Here is a 16,802-nt window from a genome sequence, read left to right on the forward strand (position 1 = left end):
CTCGAGGGGAGATGAAGACAGGCTGTTGGGGCAGGGCCTGGGGTCTTGGGAACGTGCTGCTCGCAAAAACCCAGGTCAGTGTGACCCACACCATGTTGTGGGTAAAATTATCCCACTGGGGCCCAGGATGAGCCGGGGCTGGCTGTCTTGGGGTCCCCCCCAATGCTGTCTGTCCTTGAGTGGATTTTGTTGCCAGTGAAGACATGGCTACCCTAGTACAGGGCCTGCTGTGGCCCCGCAGTCTGTCCATTGCAGGTTCTTGGTGGAGATGAGAGGCCTCCAGCAGGAGCTGGCCCAAGTGTGGACTCTCATCCCGGGGACTGAGGCAAGGAGGCAGGGGCTCGGACAGAGTAGCCTCTTGGCCTCAGGTCCGTGGCAGGAGTCCTGCTGCCGTCTGAAGCTTAGAGGCGAACTCCTCACAGAAAAAGCACGTTTATCACCCTGTTTCGGTTTCCGGTGTTAGGATCACAGCGAGTCCCCGAGTTGGAGCTTCTGGGTTTGAGCTGGAACATTCTTCACGCGCAGCCCTGCTGCTTCCCTCTCCAGCCTGGACACTTTCAGGGGCCGGTGGGTGTCCGAGCCAGAGATGTGCTGGTGGGAAACTGGGACGTGCAGAGGGAGGACCCTGGCTTGGGGTCACCCAGCTCCTGGGGGAAGACGGTGCTCATGCCGGGGAGGCCAGCAGAGCTAGGGTGACCGGGGCAGAGCGGAGGCCAGACTCCTACTGGTTTCCCTCTGAACTCCGGGCCGGCAGACAGGTAAGGAGAGGCTCGGTCTGGCTTAGTCCTGCTCTGTGACCTGGCTTCGGGTCCAGCGGTGATGTGTCCCTTCCCTGGCACCTGGGGGATAGGCAGGAGGCTGTGTTGCATCAGCGGGGCCAGCTGCTGTGGGCCTAGAGGGCTTGGGAGCTCTGGGAGGCACAGGAGGCCCGGACAGGAGAAGCGAAGGGGGCCTGCCCTTGTCGCAGGCTGTCCACATGCCAGGCTCCGCGCGGGAGCCTCTCTGCGGACAGCCGCACCCAACTCTCCACACCGAGGCTCCTGCGCTGTGGCACTACCGGCGTTCTGGGGGGGGGGGGGGTATGTCCTGTGTGTAGGCTGCTGTGCAGCGCCCCATGGCCTCTACCCGCCGGATGTCCGTTACCAGCCCCCGGCTCCACGTGACCACCAAGAATGTGTTCAGGCATCCCCAAACGTCCCTGGATGGGCAAGATCACCCCCAGTTTCTAGAGGGGGGATCTCAGGGCCCTAGGGAGACTGGTGACTGGTCCGAGGTTTACCGATCGGGCCCAGGGGAGGGTAAGATCTGTACCCAGGGCACCAGGACAGGCTCCTCAGGAATTGGAAGGAGGTGAGCTTGACCCTGACCCCCACAGAAGGACGGGCTCAGGAACCGGGAGAAGAGGTCAGTCATCTCTCCCCGCACGGCAAATTTCCCTAAGAATGAAGGGCTGAGAGCAGCAATGAGCACTTCTCTCTCAGACTCACGGATCAGGCCTTCGGAGGGGCTTAGCTGGGTGGTTCCGGCCCACTCAAGGCCGGCGTCTGCGGGAGACCAGGGCTGCTCCTCCGCTCAGGCTTGGAGAGCTGGTGTTGGCGGTGGCTGGAGGCCTCGGGTCCCCGCCACACCGGCCACTCCGCGGGGCTGTGTGAGCGTCCTTGCTGCACGGCGGCCGCCTCCCCACGGTGAGTGGCCCCCGAGGATGCACGCAGCTCAGAAACCGCCCTGCAGCATTTCTGCAACCCTGTGGGGGTCCCCCCACCCCGACCTCGTCAGTCCTCTTTGGAGTGGGAGGGTCTGCCCAGGGTGTTTACACAGGAGGTGAGGATTGTGGGGGGCGCATCTTGGGAAAGGGTAACGGCAAGCAGGAGAGGCATCAGGGTCGGGGCACTGTGCGCGAGGGCGGTGTGTCCGGGGAGGAGGGAGAGCAGCCTGGTTTGTGTGAGGGACCACGTGGCATGCAAGGGATGAGGCAGAGAGTGGCGGGTGGTGGGGGGACCTCCACGGCCAGGCAGAGGCTTGGACTTGACCCTGTGGGACAGAGTGCCCCACACACCTGTGGTCCCCTAGTGGCACCACTGGATGCTGTGGGGTTTTGGGGGGTGTCTCAGTTCCCCCTCAGCAAAAGGGTGGGGTGCAAGGTAGAAGAACCGGGTGTACAGAAGCGGTGTGGGTCACTCTGTGCCGTGTGTGGCTCTGCACCGTGGTGTCCCTCGCCAGGCCTATCAGAGGATGGGGGTCGGGGCCCAGCTGACAAGTCAGTGGTTCAGTGTGGAGCGCCCACCGTCCCGCCACCTCCTCCACTGTGGCCTGCGGGTCCACGTCTCAGGTGGTCTCCATCCCACGCTTCCTTCCAAGAGGTGACCGGGAACTGGGGCCCGCTGCTCGACCCTACCCTCTCCCCCTGCAGCTGATGCCCCCTCTTCCTGCTGCCTCTGGGGGTGCAGCAGTGCCCAGATTCCCACAGCCCCAGCACCCAGGGGGACGGGGGACTTTGGGAGTTTTGGGGCAAATGCGCATCCAGGAGAAGCCATGTCCCACCCCAGACTCCGCTTACTCAGCAGGAAATCTCACGGGGTGCCCTCCAAGGGTTATCTTAATCCCCTGCTTCCTCTGCTGTCCTCCTGCTGCTGAAACAAAGCTCAGAATAAAAAAAAACCCAGAGATTTTAGGAGCCGGAAGCACCCTGGGCCTCATAGACTTTCCATTGTGCCTGATGGAGGGGCAACCCTCGTCTGGGCTTTACGTAACGTGGCTTGGCCGCCGTGCCTCCATTGTCCCACACCGGCGGCCACAGAGCCCCATGTCGGCGGGCCGGTTCCCCGGAAACATTGCACACATGATCCAGGCTTAGCGGGCCTATGTGTGACCTCAGATTACCTGGATGAGAAATGGCGGAGAGGAGGTGGGGGCTCCGGCGGGGAGGGCCAGGGAGGGGGAAGCAGAAGTCTTCCTGGCAGGCGCGCTCACCAGCGACGGCCAGAGTCCCCAACAATCAGGGCGACTCTCCTCTAAGCAAGGGTCTTGTGCATACCTGCAGCCTTCCCGCGGCATGACCCCACCGTCCCGCGTGCATTCTGGGAGAGGGATCGGCACGTGATGGCAGGACTGGCCCTCGAGGTCTGGGGGGTGTGGCCTGCACCCGGGACTGTGATTAGCGGGTGTCTAAGCCCACGGGCTGGAAGGTGAGGAAGGCGCTTCCTCCGAGGCCCCTGACGCAGCTCAGCAGACACAGCGCCCACAGGTCAGCGGTGCTGGAGGAACGGGGGAGCTGGGTCAGGCTCTGTCAAGGTCATGTGGGGGCAAAACGGGCATTTGTGAAGATCGATTTAGGAGAAAACTTAAGGCAACATTGCAGCCGTCTTTGGGCAAGTTGGCAGAGCGGAAACCAGCGAAAGAGTTTGGAAACCTCTTGGTGGGCTCCGGTTCCCTTCTCTGTGCTACCGTGTGTTAAATAGCCCTGCCTGCCCCCCAGGAATAAACACAAGCCCCTCTACAAAGAGCTGCTTTGTTTGACCTTGGCTGGGAACGTGCACCTCAAATGCTTTGGGCCTCGACATCCGCAAGGGATCGCAATGGGGCTGCACGTATTGATTCTGGAGGTAGAGGTGTTAGCGAGCAGGTGAGTTGGCAAATACGGCATCCGTGAACAACGAGGGACGGTCTCTCCGCCTGGAAGAAGAAGGGGAGCTTGAAGACCCTCCCCGGATAGGGAGGTCGGCGGGGGGGCTCTCTCAGAAGGCAGAATTAAAGCCCAAACCTGGAGGTCGAGGCGGAGGAGACAGCCCGTGAGAGCTGTGTCAGGGTCCGCACAGTGTCCTTTCTCAAGGTCGAGTTCAGAACGGCCACTGATTTCCATTCGGCGTGATCAAGGGGCAGCGGGCTTTCTCTCTGCCCTTTACTTAGGGCTTGCCCGTGGCCTGTGTTTTCTCTTTCCGTAGCTTCTCTCAGACTGTTTATTTTTCTTCTCATTTGACCCCCTCTTCCTCTGCTCCTTTGGACCTTAGATACTCGATCTCTGCTCTTTTAGTAGTGACCCTCGAGACTTCGACGGGGCGTCGTTCGTGACACCCCTACGTAAGTCCGTATTTTATCCTCCTTGCAAAGATGGGGGGTTTCGAATGTGTTCCCCGTCCTCTGACTGATACTCAGTTGTGTCACACACTTTTATTTCTAATGTTAAGGTCCCCAACTTAGGCCTGATTTTTCGTGTTTGGCGTGGTCAGTGCGGCTCATACAGACCCAGGTGCCCCCACGCCCTTTGCTCACGGTTTTTCTTGCATTTTCCTTCCTCGGTTATTCTCTTTGGCCCGAAATGTAATTTTTGGGGATTGTCTTCACCGGCAGTCTATTAGCGGCAAACATCTTAATTTTGGCTTGTCTAAAAGTAAACAGATCCGTCTTCTCTTCTATGGCTTGTACGTCTGCGTCCTGTTGAGACGGACCTGCTCTAGGCTCCGTCAATGTCCGTCAACACTGTCCTCTGAAATTTGTATGGTTTCGCCTTCCGCGTGGACTTGTTCAATCACCTGGAGCTGATTTTCGTGTGAGGCGTGAGGTAGGGGATCTGTGGGGCTCGTCAATTTCTCCACCCAGTATTTTGGGGTCTAAATAAGGCACACAGTAGGACAGCACGTCTCCACCAAGATCCGTATCTGTCCCCTATGCTGCATAGCCAGTCCCCGATAACATGAGGCTTAAAGGGGCGTCCGTCGATTAGCTCACAGTTCATAGGGCAGAGGTCCAGGTGGGCTGACAGCTCTCTGCTCAGGATCTTGCAAGAGTCTAGGGTTAAGGTCTTATGGGGAGGCTCTGGAGGAGGACTCCACTTCCAAGTTCACTCGTGCTCTTGGCTCCTGGAGGCCACCCTCAGGTTCCAGCCATGTGGGCTAGACAACACGGCAGCTTATGTCTTGTTCAGTTCTCTCCGCTCAAGTTGCTTCCATGTACAACCCACCCGTGGGAGGGACCATGCCATGGCGCTTGTGTTAACCACAAATACATGACTCGCTTTGGCCAATAGCGTGTGAGCAGCGGTGGGCATGGCTCCTGGTGAGGGAGCCTTCAGGGAAGCACCAGGGCTGGTCAGGAGGGAAAGGCAGTCTGGGGGCAGGGAACACGTGGGCAAGGATCGTCCCTGTGGTTTCCGTGGGTTGAGGATCGGCAAAATTTGAGTGATTTCAGCTCCAGGGGCACTGAGGCTGTCCCCGGTGGTGTGGCACCTGCCCTGGGGTGATGAGCACAGGGGACCGGAGCTCAGAGTGGGGGAGCCCCGATAAAGGAGGTGGTTGGGGTTTAGGCTCTGCAAGGCTGGTTTGTCTTTGGGACGCATGCTCCCGGGCGAGCCGTTTGCCGTCTCTAGGAATGGGCTGACCCCGGTAGGGGCCGTCCCTCCATGGTCAGCGAGGCCCAGAGCACGGGAAATAAGATGCATGCTTAATTCAGTGAACAATACTTAAAAATCATCGGAAACGGCCCACTGGTCCGAGACTCAACTCTAACCTCCTAGGAGAGGAAACCCAACACGGAGAACAAGGACAAAACTACAGGACACTTTCTCTCCGCCAGCTTGGCAAACAGCAGAAGGCAGCGTTGCCGAGGATGGGGAGGAAAGAGGTCCCGCGTGTCGCTGTCCGAGCTGTCACTCGGCCTGGAGAAGAAAGCAGCATTCTCCTTGTAAAGTTAAAGACACGTGTTCCCTGTATCCACACACACATGCACAGAGATGAATACCACCCCCTAGCGTGTGTCCTTACTCCCCCATTTGTGGGCGGACATAGTTTTAGGGGCTGTTTTATTCCAGCCCCTGCGCCACGCGAAGGCACTGGGTTCTGCCTCCCCGCTGCCGTTGAGACGCGCGCGGAGGGTCCCACCGTCCCCTGGACGTCGGCGCTGCCTTGCCTCTCCCGCTGCCTCCGAGTGACTCTCCTCCGCTGACGCGGCCTCTTGCAACCACGGGCCACGCTCATGGCCGGAACCGCCCACATCCGTCCCATCTCCGTGTTTTCATCACATGACAACCCCAGCACCTGTTGTTTTATTATTTTTTTTTTTTTTGCTTTCTGCGGCATAGGGGACACCCCAGCAAACGGCCTCCGGTCACTGTGGTGATGAGGATGGACTCCTGCTGCTCGTCACCGGCCCCGGGGCCCATCCGTGGGGCCCTTCGAGGCGACTGTAACTTATCCAACCTTCTTTCAAGGCAGGGGCCTCTGCATCTGTCACCTAGACGTGCCTGATTAAAGTGAAATCCAGGTATTGTTAAATTGTTTTTGAAGATTTTATTCACTTATTGGACAGAAACAGAGAGAGAGCCATGTAGTGAGCGGCAGCAGAGGGAGAGGGAGAAGCACACTGGCCTCCAGCGGAGCAGGGAGCCTGAAGCGGGGCTTGATCCCAGGACCCCGGGATCACGACCCAAGCTAAAGGCAGAGGCTTAACCCACTGAGCCCTCCAGGCGCCCCTCCAGGTATGTTTTAATTCACTCGGCTGACGTGGGACTCTCTGGGGTGTCTGGATCTGTGCATCTGTGTCTTTTCTCAGCTCTGGAGAAGGCTGCGGTCTCTTCCACTCTTCCGTCCTCTCCTCTGGGCTATGGCGGCCGTGAGTCCTGCCGTCCTGGGACAGACCCACACACAGCAGGGCCTGTGCTAGCGGACAGGTGCAGAGCCTTCTCCCCGAGCGAGCCTAGCCTGCGGGCAGGCCCCGGCTCGCCTGCACTATCCCGCGCGGGTCACCGGATGCCATCACCCGCTGGTGACAATGGGGACTCCAGGAGGCGTGCGTACGCAAGCCCCTTGGGGTGGCCGTGAGAGCGTGGCGTTTCTGACGGGCAGGCCCCTCTTGCGCGACACACATTTTAGCGGGGATGGGACCCTGTTTTCTGGCTCAGCCCAGCGTTGAGGGCCCACTGTGTCCTCACGGCGGTCACTCTCCGGCCTGTTCCAAGGGTCTTGCCAGCGTCTCCCTCATCCCTGCCGCCTTCCCTTTTTAATTCGGACATTATTAAGAGAATCGGAATCGAGGCCCAGTCACTGCGGGGAAACAGCTGAGATCTCCCCCAGCCCCCTGCTCACTACATTTCTTTCATCTGCGAAAAAAAAAAAAAGTGATACCATTAGGTCATCTCCTTTTTTTTTTTTTTTTTAAATCTCCCATTTCTGGGAAAAATCTTTATTTTGTGTATTTCTCAAGCATCTTGACATGCCGGCTCAGACTAACGGAGGATCACTTCCTCCCAGCTCCCCTCCAAATTCCTGCCGGTTTTATCTTTTGCAAAGTCCTCTGTGCTGCAAAGCAACCCCCCTCCCTCAACACCCCCCCTCCTTGTGAAGAAGAAAGGGCCCCCGGCTCTCTGAGGTCTTTAGGCAAAGCAGATACATCCCCACAGAGCCTTCAAAGATGCCTCCTCCCAAGCCGGGGAACTTCTGCCCGTTAACTCTTTCAAAGAGCTTTAGTCCGCGTGTGAAAGCCGTCTGGGTTCATTGATAAAAAAAAAAACAAAAAACAAAACAAAAAAAAAACCACAAAAAACCCAAAAAAACCCAGTATTGTTTTTAGCACCGTTGAAGGTATTAATGAATCGTATCGGAGGACAGTGAGTCTTTGCACGGGGCTGTGGTTATCTCTCTTGCCTTAAATCATGAAACAATGTCAGAATGGAGACGCCCCCCCCCCCCCCAACAAGCCATCTCCGGAGAGGCTGGCGGGACACCTCTCCCTCCCACACCCCGAAGGGTTAAGCAGAAATGGTTAATATTCCTCCCTCCGGCCCCCCCATCCCGTATGCTCATGTATGAACCCTCATTCAGACGGGAGCGAGCCGCTCCCGGCCCGGCGACAGCTCCCCCTCCTCTGCACGACGCGTCTGGTCGTGCACGCCATGTGCACGGGAGCACAGTTCCACGAACACGCCACACCCAGCTCCACCGCGGGTCCCCACCGTGCACGCACCGACGTGCGGCCCCACATCCCGAGTGGGGTTCGCTTTGTCCCTTTCTGTCCGGGGGGCTCAGCCCGAGGTGAGAACGAGGGAGTGAGGTTATTAAGAATTCTGACAAGGTAGGGCTGAATAAATTGTGTTTTCTTTGTGCGCCTTAATCCGGTGTTGTATTGGCTCCTCGGACACGGCTAATTTATTTGGAATTTCATTCTGTTCCTGACAGCGTCCTTCACTAGCTGTTTGATCACCTCGAGCAAAGTTACATACCAGCTTTCAACTGTTGCAAGGGCCGCGGTGTAATTTTTCTCAAGTGCATTCTCCTGGGTCCGGCTTTCTGCTCGCAGCGGAATGCGTCAGCTGGCTGGGGGAGAAGCCGGCCCGTGCAGGGGTCTCCCTCGGGGAGGAAGCTCTCACTTTCCCCCACTTGTCCCACTGTTGGGGATTTTAATCTGCTTTTGTGGGGCAGGAAGAAAGAAAATTAATTTTCGCCCGTCTGTGCGTCGGGAGCGTTTTAGTGGAAACCCAGTTTGAAATGCATGTTCTGTGGACTTCAGTGCCCCCCTCCCCGCCCCCCTGCACGCACACAGGCTGTGCTTTGAGCTGCAATATTATCAGGGAAAGAAGTAATTCAGACACAAACCTTCCAAGGGTGCTAAGCCCCGTCTACACTGCTCCTTGTTTCTCCAGCAACGTGTGCCTGTCTTGACCTTCATTCTCTCTTAGCTCACATATTTCTGTAATGTTTGCTTGTTTATTTTTTTGTAATCGCGAGCATGTCTGCTTATTGAAAAAGAAAAAATAATGATGATTTTCAGTAAGCCTCACTCTAGCACGGTTGTGGCTGGTGGTTTTATAATGTGGGCAGAATTCGGTCTCATGGAAACGCGCGCTTCCTTTACTTGGGGCTCTTGGCCCCGATGCACGCACCTTCCCACCGAGCACCTTCTAGGTGTCCGGGACGGTGCAAAGACTCTGGGGATCTGGTGAGAGCTCACATGCCAGACTCACATCGAAGACCGCAGAGATGTCCAGGGCCATGATGGAAGCGGACACCGAAAGCAGCCAACCAACCCAAACCAGGGGGATAGGGTCCTGGGTGAGAGGACCCAGCTTCCCTCGCCAACTCCTGCCCCGGAGTCCCTCACTGAAGTCCACCGGCTCCTTGTGGCCTTTGAGCACAAAGTCCTGCAAAGTACGCTCCTGCCCGGCTTGCGGACAGGGGGAAGGGAGATTGCCCCCTTTGGCAGAGGAAGAAGCTAAGGGCCAGATCACTGCAGAGCACCCCCAGGAGAGCCAGCAGCTCCGATGGGGCTCTCGGGGCTGGTTCTGATGTCGCCACCCGCAGCGACAGCTGGTCCAGGGTGGGTGGCGGGCTGTGCCTCCCTCCCTAGCCGCCCTCCTCGGACTTCACCTTAGAAAGGGCTCACCTGGCATCCTCTTAGGGAACAATGCGGGAGGATCTGCCTGATGTTTTTTCAACAGTAGGCCATCTGGGTGTAGGAAGACCCCTTGGCTCTTTGCTCTGACTTATCCTGGGCCCTCAATCTGTCTTTAGGGCTCCCGGCTAGAGCCTCCCCTGCTCAGCTCTGTATATCGTGGAAAACTCTGACTCCCTTTGATGGGGACAGTCATTATCTTTGTCACAGGTTGCATTCGGGCCAGGTACTTTAAGAGGTGGTGCGCAGGAAGAAACACGAGTTCTGGGGGGAGGGGGAGGAGGGCAGAAGGAAGGGGAGAAGCTGGGAAAAGGTGTGACTTTGGCCACAGTCCCAGGTTCACGGTGATCTGGAGTGGAATTGTGGGGCCTACTTTTGGCCTTTGAGTTTGCCCTGACCTGCGGGGGAGCTGGACATTCACCCCGCCCCCCCCCAAGCCCAGCCCGTCGGTCCTGGGCATGAAACCCCTTGGGTGTTTGTTCTGGGTCTCGGTGCTGGGTGGCCCCCACAGCCAAGCACGTACCCCGGAGGAGAATTGTGTTTGGAGCAAAAGGACGTTGAAGCCAGGGGTCGGGGGCACAGAGATGGGTAAAGGGTCCCAGGGTTATTTTCTCCTTGGGGGTGATGGCCACCTTGCTAAGGTCTAAGGTCTGCTGCACCTGCCCATTAGGCAGACCCTTCTCAGGAGAAGTCAGCACTGGACACAGCCATGACATTGTCTAGGGGATGGGGACACTCACTTCCTCTCCTGAAGGGCGTGCTGACCTTGGTCTCGCTGACTCTGGGGCCGGGGCCGCTGTGATCTCAAGGAGTCTGGGCACATGGACGCCATGTGATGAGGGCGCTGTTGACTTTTCGTGTCCCATGGTGTGCTTGGCAAACAGGGAGCTTTACCCAAGGCCACCTTGTCCCCATTGGCTGGGTTGGGAGCTGCGCAGCGGGAGGCAGAGGACGGGGCTCTCTGGCGCGGGCTCGCCCCTCCAGCTGGCCCAGGTTTCCGACGCGGGGAGGCTGACCACTCAGGTAAGCAAAGTGCCCGCTCGGGAGCCAGCCTGACTTCATGGCTGCTTTCCCCTGGGACCTTGCTCCAGATGTAGATGGGTGGGTCCGGGAAGGCGCCTCCCGCACACCCCAGAGGAATCATCTGGAACACTCTGGAAGCCCTCATCAAGCAGTCACATCTTCAGGAATGCTCTGTGTGATTACTGCTTCCCCATTGTGCTCCCACTGAGTTCTCACGTGAGTGTGATGTGATCTTCAAACCTCCGCACAAGGTGTACAAGCCCAGAGCTTAAGGTCACCCGAAAGAGTCATGGACAGCAAATGTGCTGGGTCACCAGGCGAGACCCACCAGCTGGTGGCTACCTCCGCGGACGGAGACAGAAAAAGACATCTGCCACCCAGAGAGCAAAGACGGGCCTGGTGCACTTTCAGTCGGGTGGTATCTGAGCTTGTAGGAGTGAGCGTTGATGGAGGAATGCCAGGGGGACTCGTGGTAGGTCTGGCCCAGGGTGAGCGCCCGGCACACGTTCCTGGGATCATCATCATGAAAACCACAAGCGAATGCTTCCACTGTAGCCCTCTGCGCATCTTAGGTTGTGTTCCTTGTCAAAGCCTTTGCATTTAGTCCTTAAATAGAACCTTCTGGAAAGGCTGACAGGAGCATATTCTCATTTTGTAGGTAAAGAAGAAATTCAGGAACTGGCTCCGGGTGGCCGGCACTCCTGGAGGCCTCTGAACCTTCTTCTGTTGCTGTACCTGTGGCTGGACCATTTCCCAGGTGAGGACCGGCTGGGATCCCCAGCGCGGGGCTTTCAGACACTTGGATCCTCTCTGCCCGGCCCTGTGAGCCCCAATGGGGGCCCCTTTGTGTTATGAGGCCATAGCGTTGGAGCTGGAGGAGGCGACCTAACTGTCTCTTCTCCCAGGAAAGCATGTTCAGGAAAGGCCAGCAGTGGGGGGTGGGGGGGTGTGCAGAGGCCGCGCAGGTGTGCGCGGGGATGCACATCTGTGCTCGAGCGTGCATGTGTGTCTGTGTGTACGGGTGCGTGTGTGGCAGACCCACAAGGGCGGGCGGATGCTGTCATTTCAGAAACGGTGTGGGGACATTTCTGAGGACGTCCTCTCTGGCCGCAGTGGGGACAGTCAACGACCCCGCGCTCCTTGCCCACGCCGCTCCCTGGATCCGCACGCCGGGCCCTTCGGATCAGACCGGGGCCATCTGCCCCGCTTTCCCGGGAGGGGTCTGCGCCCGGAGAGGCGGAGGCCGGGCCCCGCGTCAGTCACCCTCCCGGGTGGGCCCCGCCGGGAGGCCGAGGGTCACCGCGAGGGCGAGAGGGGACCCCGCGGGGTCGGGCGCTGCTGGGAGCGCGCCCCTCCCCCCACCCCAGGCTCCGATCCCGCCCGCCGCTGCCCTCCCCGTCCCCGCGCGCCCCCTCCTTCCCGCCCGCCCCAGCCCTGCCCCGCCGCCGCCGCCGAGCGATAGCTAATTGGGCAGAGAAAGGGCCCGATTGTGTGCGCGCCGGAAGCGCGGGCGTGGGCGGCTGAAAGCGCCGGAGAAGGTGGCCGGCCTCGCCCCGCAGCTGCCGCCGGAGCCGCCGGGGGTGACGTCAGCGCTGGCGAGCGGGGCGCCCGCGGAGAGGGGGGCGCGCGCGGCCTCCCGGCCCGGCCGCTCCACAATGCGCCCATTGTCGGCCCCGGGGCCGCGCGCCGCGTGAATGGCGCCCGGGCCTCTTGACCGCGGAGGCCGCGAGCCTCGCCATCCGGCCTCGCACCCGCCAGGGAGGCCCGGGGTTGGGGCGAGGCCGCCCCGGCCCGCCCCCGGCGGGAGCAGGCTGCACCCCTCGCGCGGCCCGGGCCCGGGATTCGCCCCTCCCCGACCTACCCGGTGCTCCCCCACCCCCCCCCCCCGCCCCCGGCCCCTCCGCACCCCGGGGCTGGGCCCGGCGCCGGAGCGCGCGGCCTCGGCATGGCCTTGTGGCTCGGGGGAAGCCTGGGCTCCGACCCGCTGATGGTCCTGCTGGTCCTCGTCCTGCTGGCGCGCTTCCTTCTCTGGTCCTGCCTCGGCACCTACATCGACTATAAGCTGGCCCGGCGGCAGCGGCTCAAGCCCAAGGAGGACTAGGGCCCCGGCAGGACGCCGGCTCTCAGGGCCATGCATGTGCGTGTCTCCCCTCCCGGAGGACCGTGTCCCAGAGGCGCCCTGTCCTGAGGCTGAGGGTGTGTGTGTGTGGGGGGGCGAGCAGGGCAGGCAGACCCTCCCGCATCCCACCCACAAGGCAGAGACCGACGGTGTCCCACCGGACTGACTGGGCTGTCCTGGTCACTGCCCACCTCCCATGCCGGGACAGAGGGGCCAGCGCGGCTGGTCTGTCCAAGGTTCTGGGGCCTGCCATTGGGGGTGATCGTGAGGGTGGGTCTTGCTTTAAAACGTGCTCTGCCTCCAATTCTTTATCTGTATGTTTGATGGACAAGGTGGGGATGAGCCAGAGGGTTGGGGGTTGGGAGGGAGGACAGAGGTGGCCTCATCACAAGCCAGCTCTGCTGCTGGAAGGTGCCCTGTGTCTCAGCTTCCGTTTCCACCCTCCAGCCCCACCCCCCTCCCCCACCCCGATGGGATCACAGAAGTTCAGACAACTGGCCTTGGCCTTCGCTTTCCCTTCCACAGACGCCCGGAGCGTCTCAGCACAGACTTGTGACACCTGAGCTCAAGCCCAGCTCTGGCTGACTGTGGGTCGACTCTCTTTCTCCATCTCTAAAATGGGCACAGTAATCCCTGCCTCTCTCAGAAGGGTATGAGGAGGGTTGGAGAAGGGGTGGGGTGGGGGGCAAGCCCCCATATTCTGCACGCAGTGGGACATGTGGAGGACAGTGGAGGAGAGAAGCCAGGAGCCCAGGGCCGTCTCTTCCTTTGTGCTTTTAAGTGTGCGGCTGAGCGGCCGCTCCGAAGGTGGACAGGCGGGGCATTTGATGCGCGCCAAGAGTCTGGCTCCTCTCTGCCGCCCATCTCCCGGTCATGGTCATACCCCGCCTAAGGAGGGTGGCAGCTCGTGCTTCTCATTCTGGTGGCAGATTGTAATCGTCCTGCAGATTCTAGCCAACACGATGGCCAAGCCACCCCAAGACCAAGAAGCACAGGCAGGGATAAGATGTCCCGGGAGGCTGGGGCCCGGTTGCTCTGTGCTTTCCTACAAGGACTGGGCACTTCGGTCAGAGCCGAGTCTTAAGGAGAAGTTGTCGCTGAGCTGAGCGAGCAGACTCGGGGAGCCCTGGCCAGGAACCGCCCACCTAGCCTCGCGGCATCCTGGCAGACGGATGAGGGGCCTGAGCCAGGGATGCGGTGGGAGCCGATGAGCTCACCAACACGGTGAAGAGCTTGTCTCACTTCTGAAGGACCTGAGCTAACCGCAGGGATGGGGGAGCCAGTCGGCTGAAGCGGTGACCTTCTGGGGGGGGGGGACCGACCGGCCTCAGAGACTTTGGGTGGTGGGGTGTCTTGGAGGACAGTCTGTAGATGAGGGTGTTTTCTTATGGAGGACAGTCTGGGATGCCTGCACAGGGTGGGGTTACCATGCATGGAGTCATCCAGGGCTGGGGGTTGGGGGGGAGGTGGCTGTCCCCTGGGCCGCTGTATTGGCCAGTGGCCTAGCAGAACTCGTGTCTTCACTATGTCAAGAACCTGAATGCAGGATTAGGGGAGGAAGTGTTCTCCTGTTCTTAAGGAAAATGTTCAGTTCTCTTTAAAATGATCGTGCACGATTTCACCGATCTCTCAAAGAAAAATCACAGCTGTCGCCACGGTCCTACCAAGGAGGGTAGCCCACTGTCCTGATTGGCCTAGGACAGCCCCAGTTTTAAAACTGGAAGTTCCATGTCCTGGAAGACGTCTCTGTCTTGGGCAGAGCGGGCCCCGCCCCTGCTCAGGTGGAGAACTCAGTTCACACAACCTTCTACCGTGTCTCTAGTGGCTGACCTGCCCATCAGCCACCTGCCGCCTGTGTGTGCACGTGGGTGCATGGAACGGCACCTCCAGGCGTATTTGAGCTTCACCATTTGGTCCAGTGGGCCAGAATTCTGGGGATCTCGTTGCAACCCCTTCCTTTGGGGTTGTCTGGTAGAGAAGACAGAAGCAGGAGACTGCTGCCAACACAGGATCCCAGAAGAAGACCAGATTCTGCCAGTGTTGAGTCCCTTTCCACTTAAACTAGTCAATATATTTCTCCCCCCCCCCCCTTAAGCCAGTTTACATTGGTTTCTTAGTTCACAACTGACAAAATTCTATTTGTGCAGTTCTCTGCACCCATGCACCAGCCTTCCATCTGGTGTAGGACTGGTTCAGAATGAGCAACCACTCAAGCAGGGCATCCGCATGAACGAGAGGCTGGGCCCTGGCCTGATAACCAGGCAGCCACTGCGAGTAACAGCCGGGTCAGTAGTGACTTCGATAAGAGAAGCTTTTCCCCCCTTCATTTTTCTTTTCTCATGTTGCAAGAAGTCTGGCTTTTGTCATTCCCAGGCCATGGTATGGCAGTTCAATGCTATTACTGAGGACTTAAACCATCCCATATTTCTGTTCTGCCGTCCTTCACACACAGCTTTGGTCTTCATGGTCACAAGAAGGCTGCTGCTACTCCAGGCATTCTGAATGAGTCCCAGGCAGGAAGAGAAAAATAGGGTGATGGAGGGGGAAGAGGCACTCCCCTGATATGTAAAACGCTTATTTGTACATCTTATCAACCAGAAGCATGTCACATGGCATCCTGAGATGCAGAGGAAGTTGAGAAATGGAGTTTGTTAGTGGGGCTCGCTGTTACCCTAGATAGCGTCAGGTTTCGGTTATAAAGGAAGGCTAAATGGATATGAGGTAGGCAACTGGCAATCTCTGTCACTGGTCCTTTGCCTTTATTTGTAGTTGTCTTTATTTGGGACCTATTTTGGGTATTTGGGTGACTTTTGTGGTACCCTTATGTGCCAGCTTTGCCCTTGTCTGCTCTGCAGGGATAGTAGCTGAGCTCACCCGTCTTTTGCAGTTCCAACATGGAGTCACACTGGCTTCTTGGGGCTCCTAAGGATTCATACTAGTAAGAAAGTCTGAGGCTGAGCCAGACACCTTCCTTCTGAGAGAAGCATGGCGATGCTCCTTGGTCCGCAGTGAGCGGAAGGCACAGACCTGGGGAACAGCTGATGCATAAGTGAATGGTGGTGATGGCTAGCGGGTATATAAATGGAGGGGGAGATGTAGTTCTCTACTTGGTAAACACACAGAGTGGAGTGCTCACAGTGTGAGAGGCAGCATGGATACAGTGTATAAAACAGTGTCTGCCCTCAGGCAGCTTGCAGACTGGGAGCTCAGAAGTGGGCAGAGAGACCTGTAAGTAGATATTAGATCGGCACTTAGGCAGATGGTTAGTTAGGGCTAAAAATGTGGCAGGTGCAAATTAAGATATACCATCAGTGTAAAATATACACCAGATTTGGCAGGCTTGGTACCAAAAAATATTGTATCATCTCATTAGTAACATTGTTTTGATCATTGTTTTGATTATGCATTGAAACGATAATATTTTGGACACTATTGGGTTAAATAAAATACTAAAATTAATTTCACCTGTTTCTTCTAATGTGTTTTAATGTTGCTCCTGGAAAATTTATAAGCACATTTGCAGCTCACATTTTTATATCACAAAGCATTGTGCCAGAATTGCATAATGTACAGAAAGTGCCCTGGTGGGCAAATGCACTCTGTGTTCTAGGAACGCAGAAGAGGGCTTTCTTGAGGATGGTTTGAAGTGCCAATGTAAGTACTACACACCAGAGCTTATGAGATGCAGCTAAAGCTGTTCTTACGGGAAAATTCATTGCCTTAAAAATACTTAGATGAACAAATAAGGGAGAAAGAAAAATTGATGAATTAAGTATACAGCTCAATAAATTTAAAAAAGAACAAAAGACAAGCTAAGAAACACAGAAGACAGATAAATAAGGGTAAGAGAGGGAATTAGTGTGTAATAATTAAGTGATAAAATTAACAAATGTTCCCGAGTCCTGAATTTTTAAAAATAACATTTCTTTTGGATTTCCCTTTTCTTTTTAAACATTGTGTTAAAATACACACAATGTAGGGTGCCTGGGTGGCTCAGTGGGTTAAGTCTCTGCCTTCAGCTTAGGTCAGGATCTCAGGTCCGGGGATCGAGTCCCACATCAGGCTCTCTGCTCAGTAAGGAGCCTGCTTCCTCCTCTCTCTCTCTCTGTCTGCCTCTGTCCCTACTTGTGATTTCTGTCAAAAAAAAAAAATACACACAATGTAAAATTTACCATTTTAATCTTTTTTTTTTCTTTTTCTTTTTTTTTTTTTTTTTTGTTTAAGAGGGAAGAGTGAGAGAGTGTGAGCCTGAGCAGGGAGTGAGGCAGAGGGAGAGAGAGAA

The 16,802-nt window shown here is 57.3% G+C and overlaps 1 protein-coding gene and 1 long non-coding RNA gene across 3 annotated transcripts; one reads left to right on the forward strand and one right to left on the reverse strand.

Annotated features, from left to right (window-relative positions):
- Nucleotides 1-6,284: 6,284 nt before the first annotated feature.
- Nucleotides 6,285-9,560, reverse strand: LOC131816981 (uncharacterized). Of its 2 annotated transcripts, none has more exons than XR_009348260.1 (4): nt 9,370-9,560; nt 8,583-8,719; nt 8,210-8,394; nt 6,285-7,090 (listed from the first exon to the last, which is right to left on the reverse strand). It is a non-coding gene; the product is annotated as an uncharacterized LOC131816981 (long non-coding RNA). The 2 variants fall into 2 exon arrangements; XR_009348259.1 differs by having other exon boundaries at nt 6,286-7,090; nt 8,210-8,391.
- A 692-nt stretch (nt 9,561-10,252) lies between these two features.
- On the forward strand, nt 10,253-15,984 carry SMIM38 (small integral membrane protein 38). Its single transcript, XM_059150293.1, has 3 exons — nt 10,253-10,401; nt 11,060-11,158; nt 11,471-15,984. Exon 3 carries the CDS (start codon nt 12,347-12,349, stop codon nt 12,500-12,502), a length of 156 nt encoding a protein of 51 aa, XP_059006276.1. The 5' UTR covers nt 10,253-10,401; nt 11,060-11,158; nt 11,471-12,346; the 3' UTR covers nt 12,503-15,984.
- The last annotated feature ends 818 nt before the right edge of the window (nt 15,985-16,802 follow it).

This window comes from Mustela lutreola, chromosome 1, assembly GCF_030435805.1.
Source record: "Mustela lutreola isolate mMusLut2 chromosome 1, mMusLut2.pri, whole genome shotgun sequence".
NCBI lineage: Eukaryota > Metazoa > Chordata > Mammalia > Carnivora > Mustelidae > Mustela > Mustela lutreola.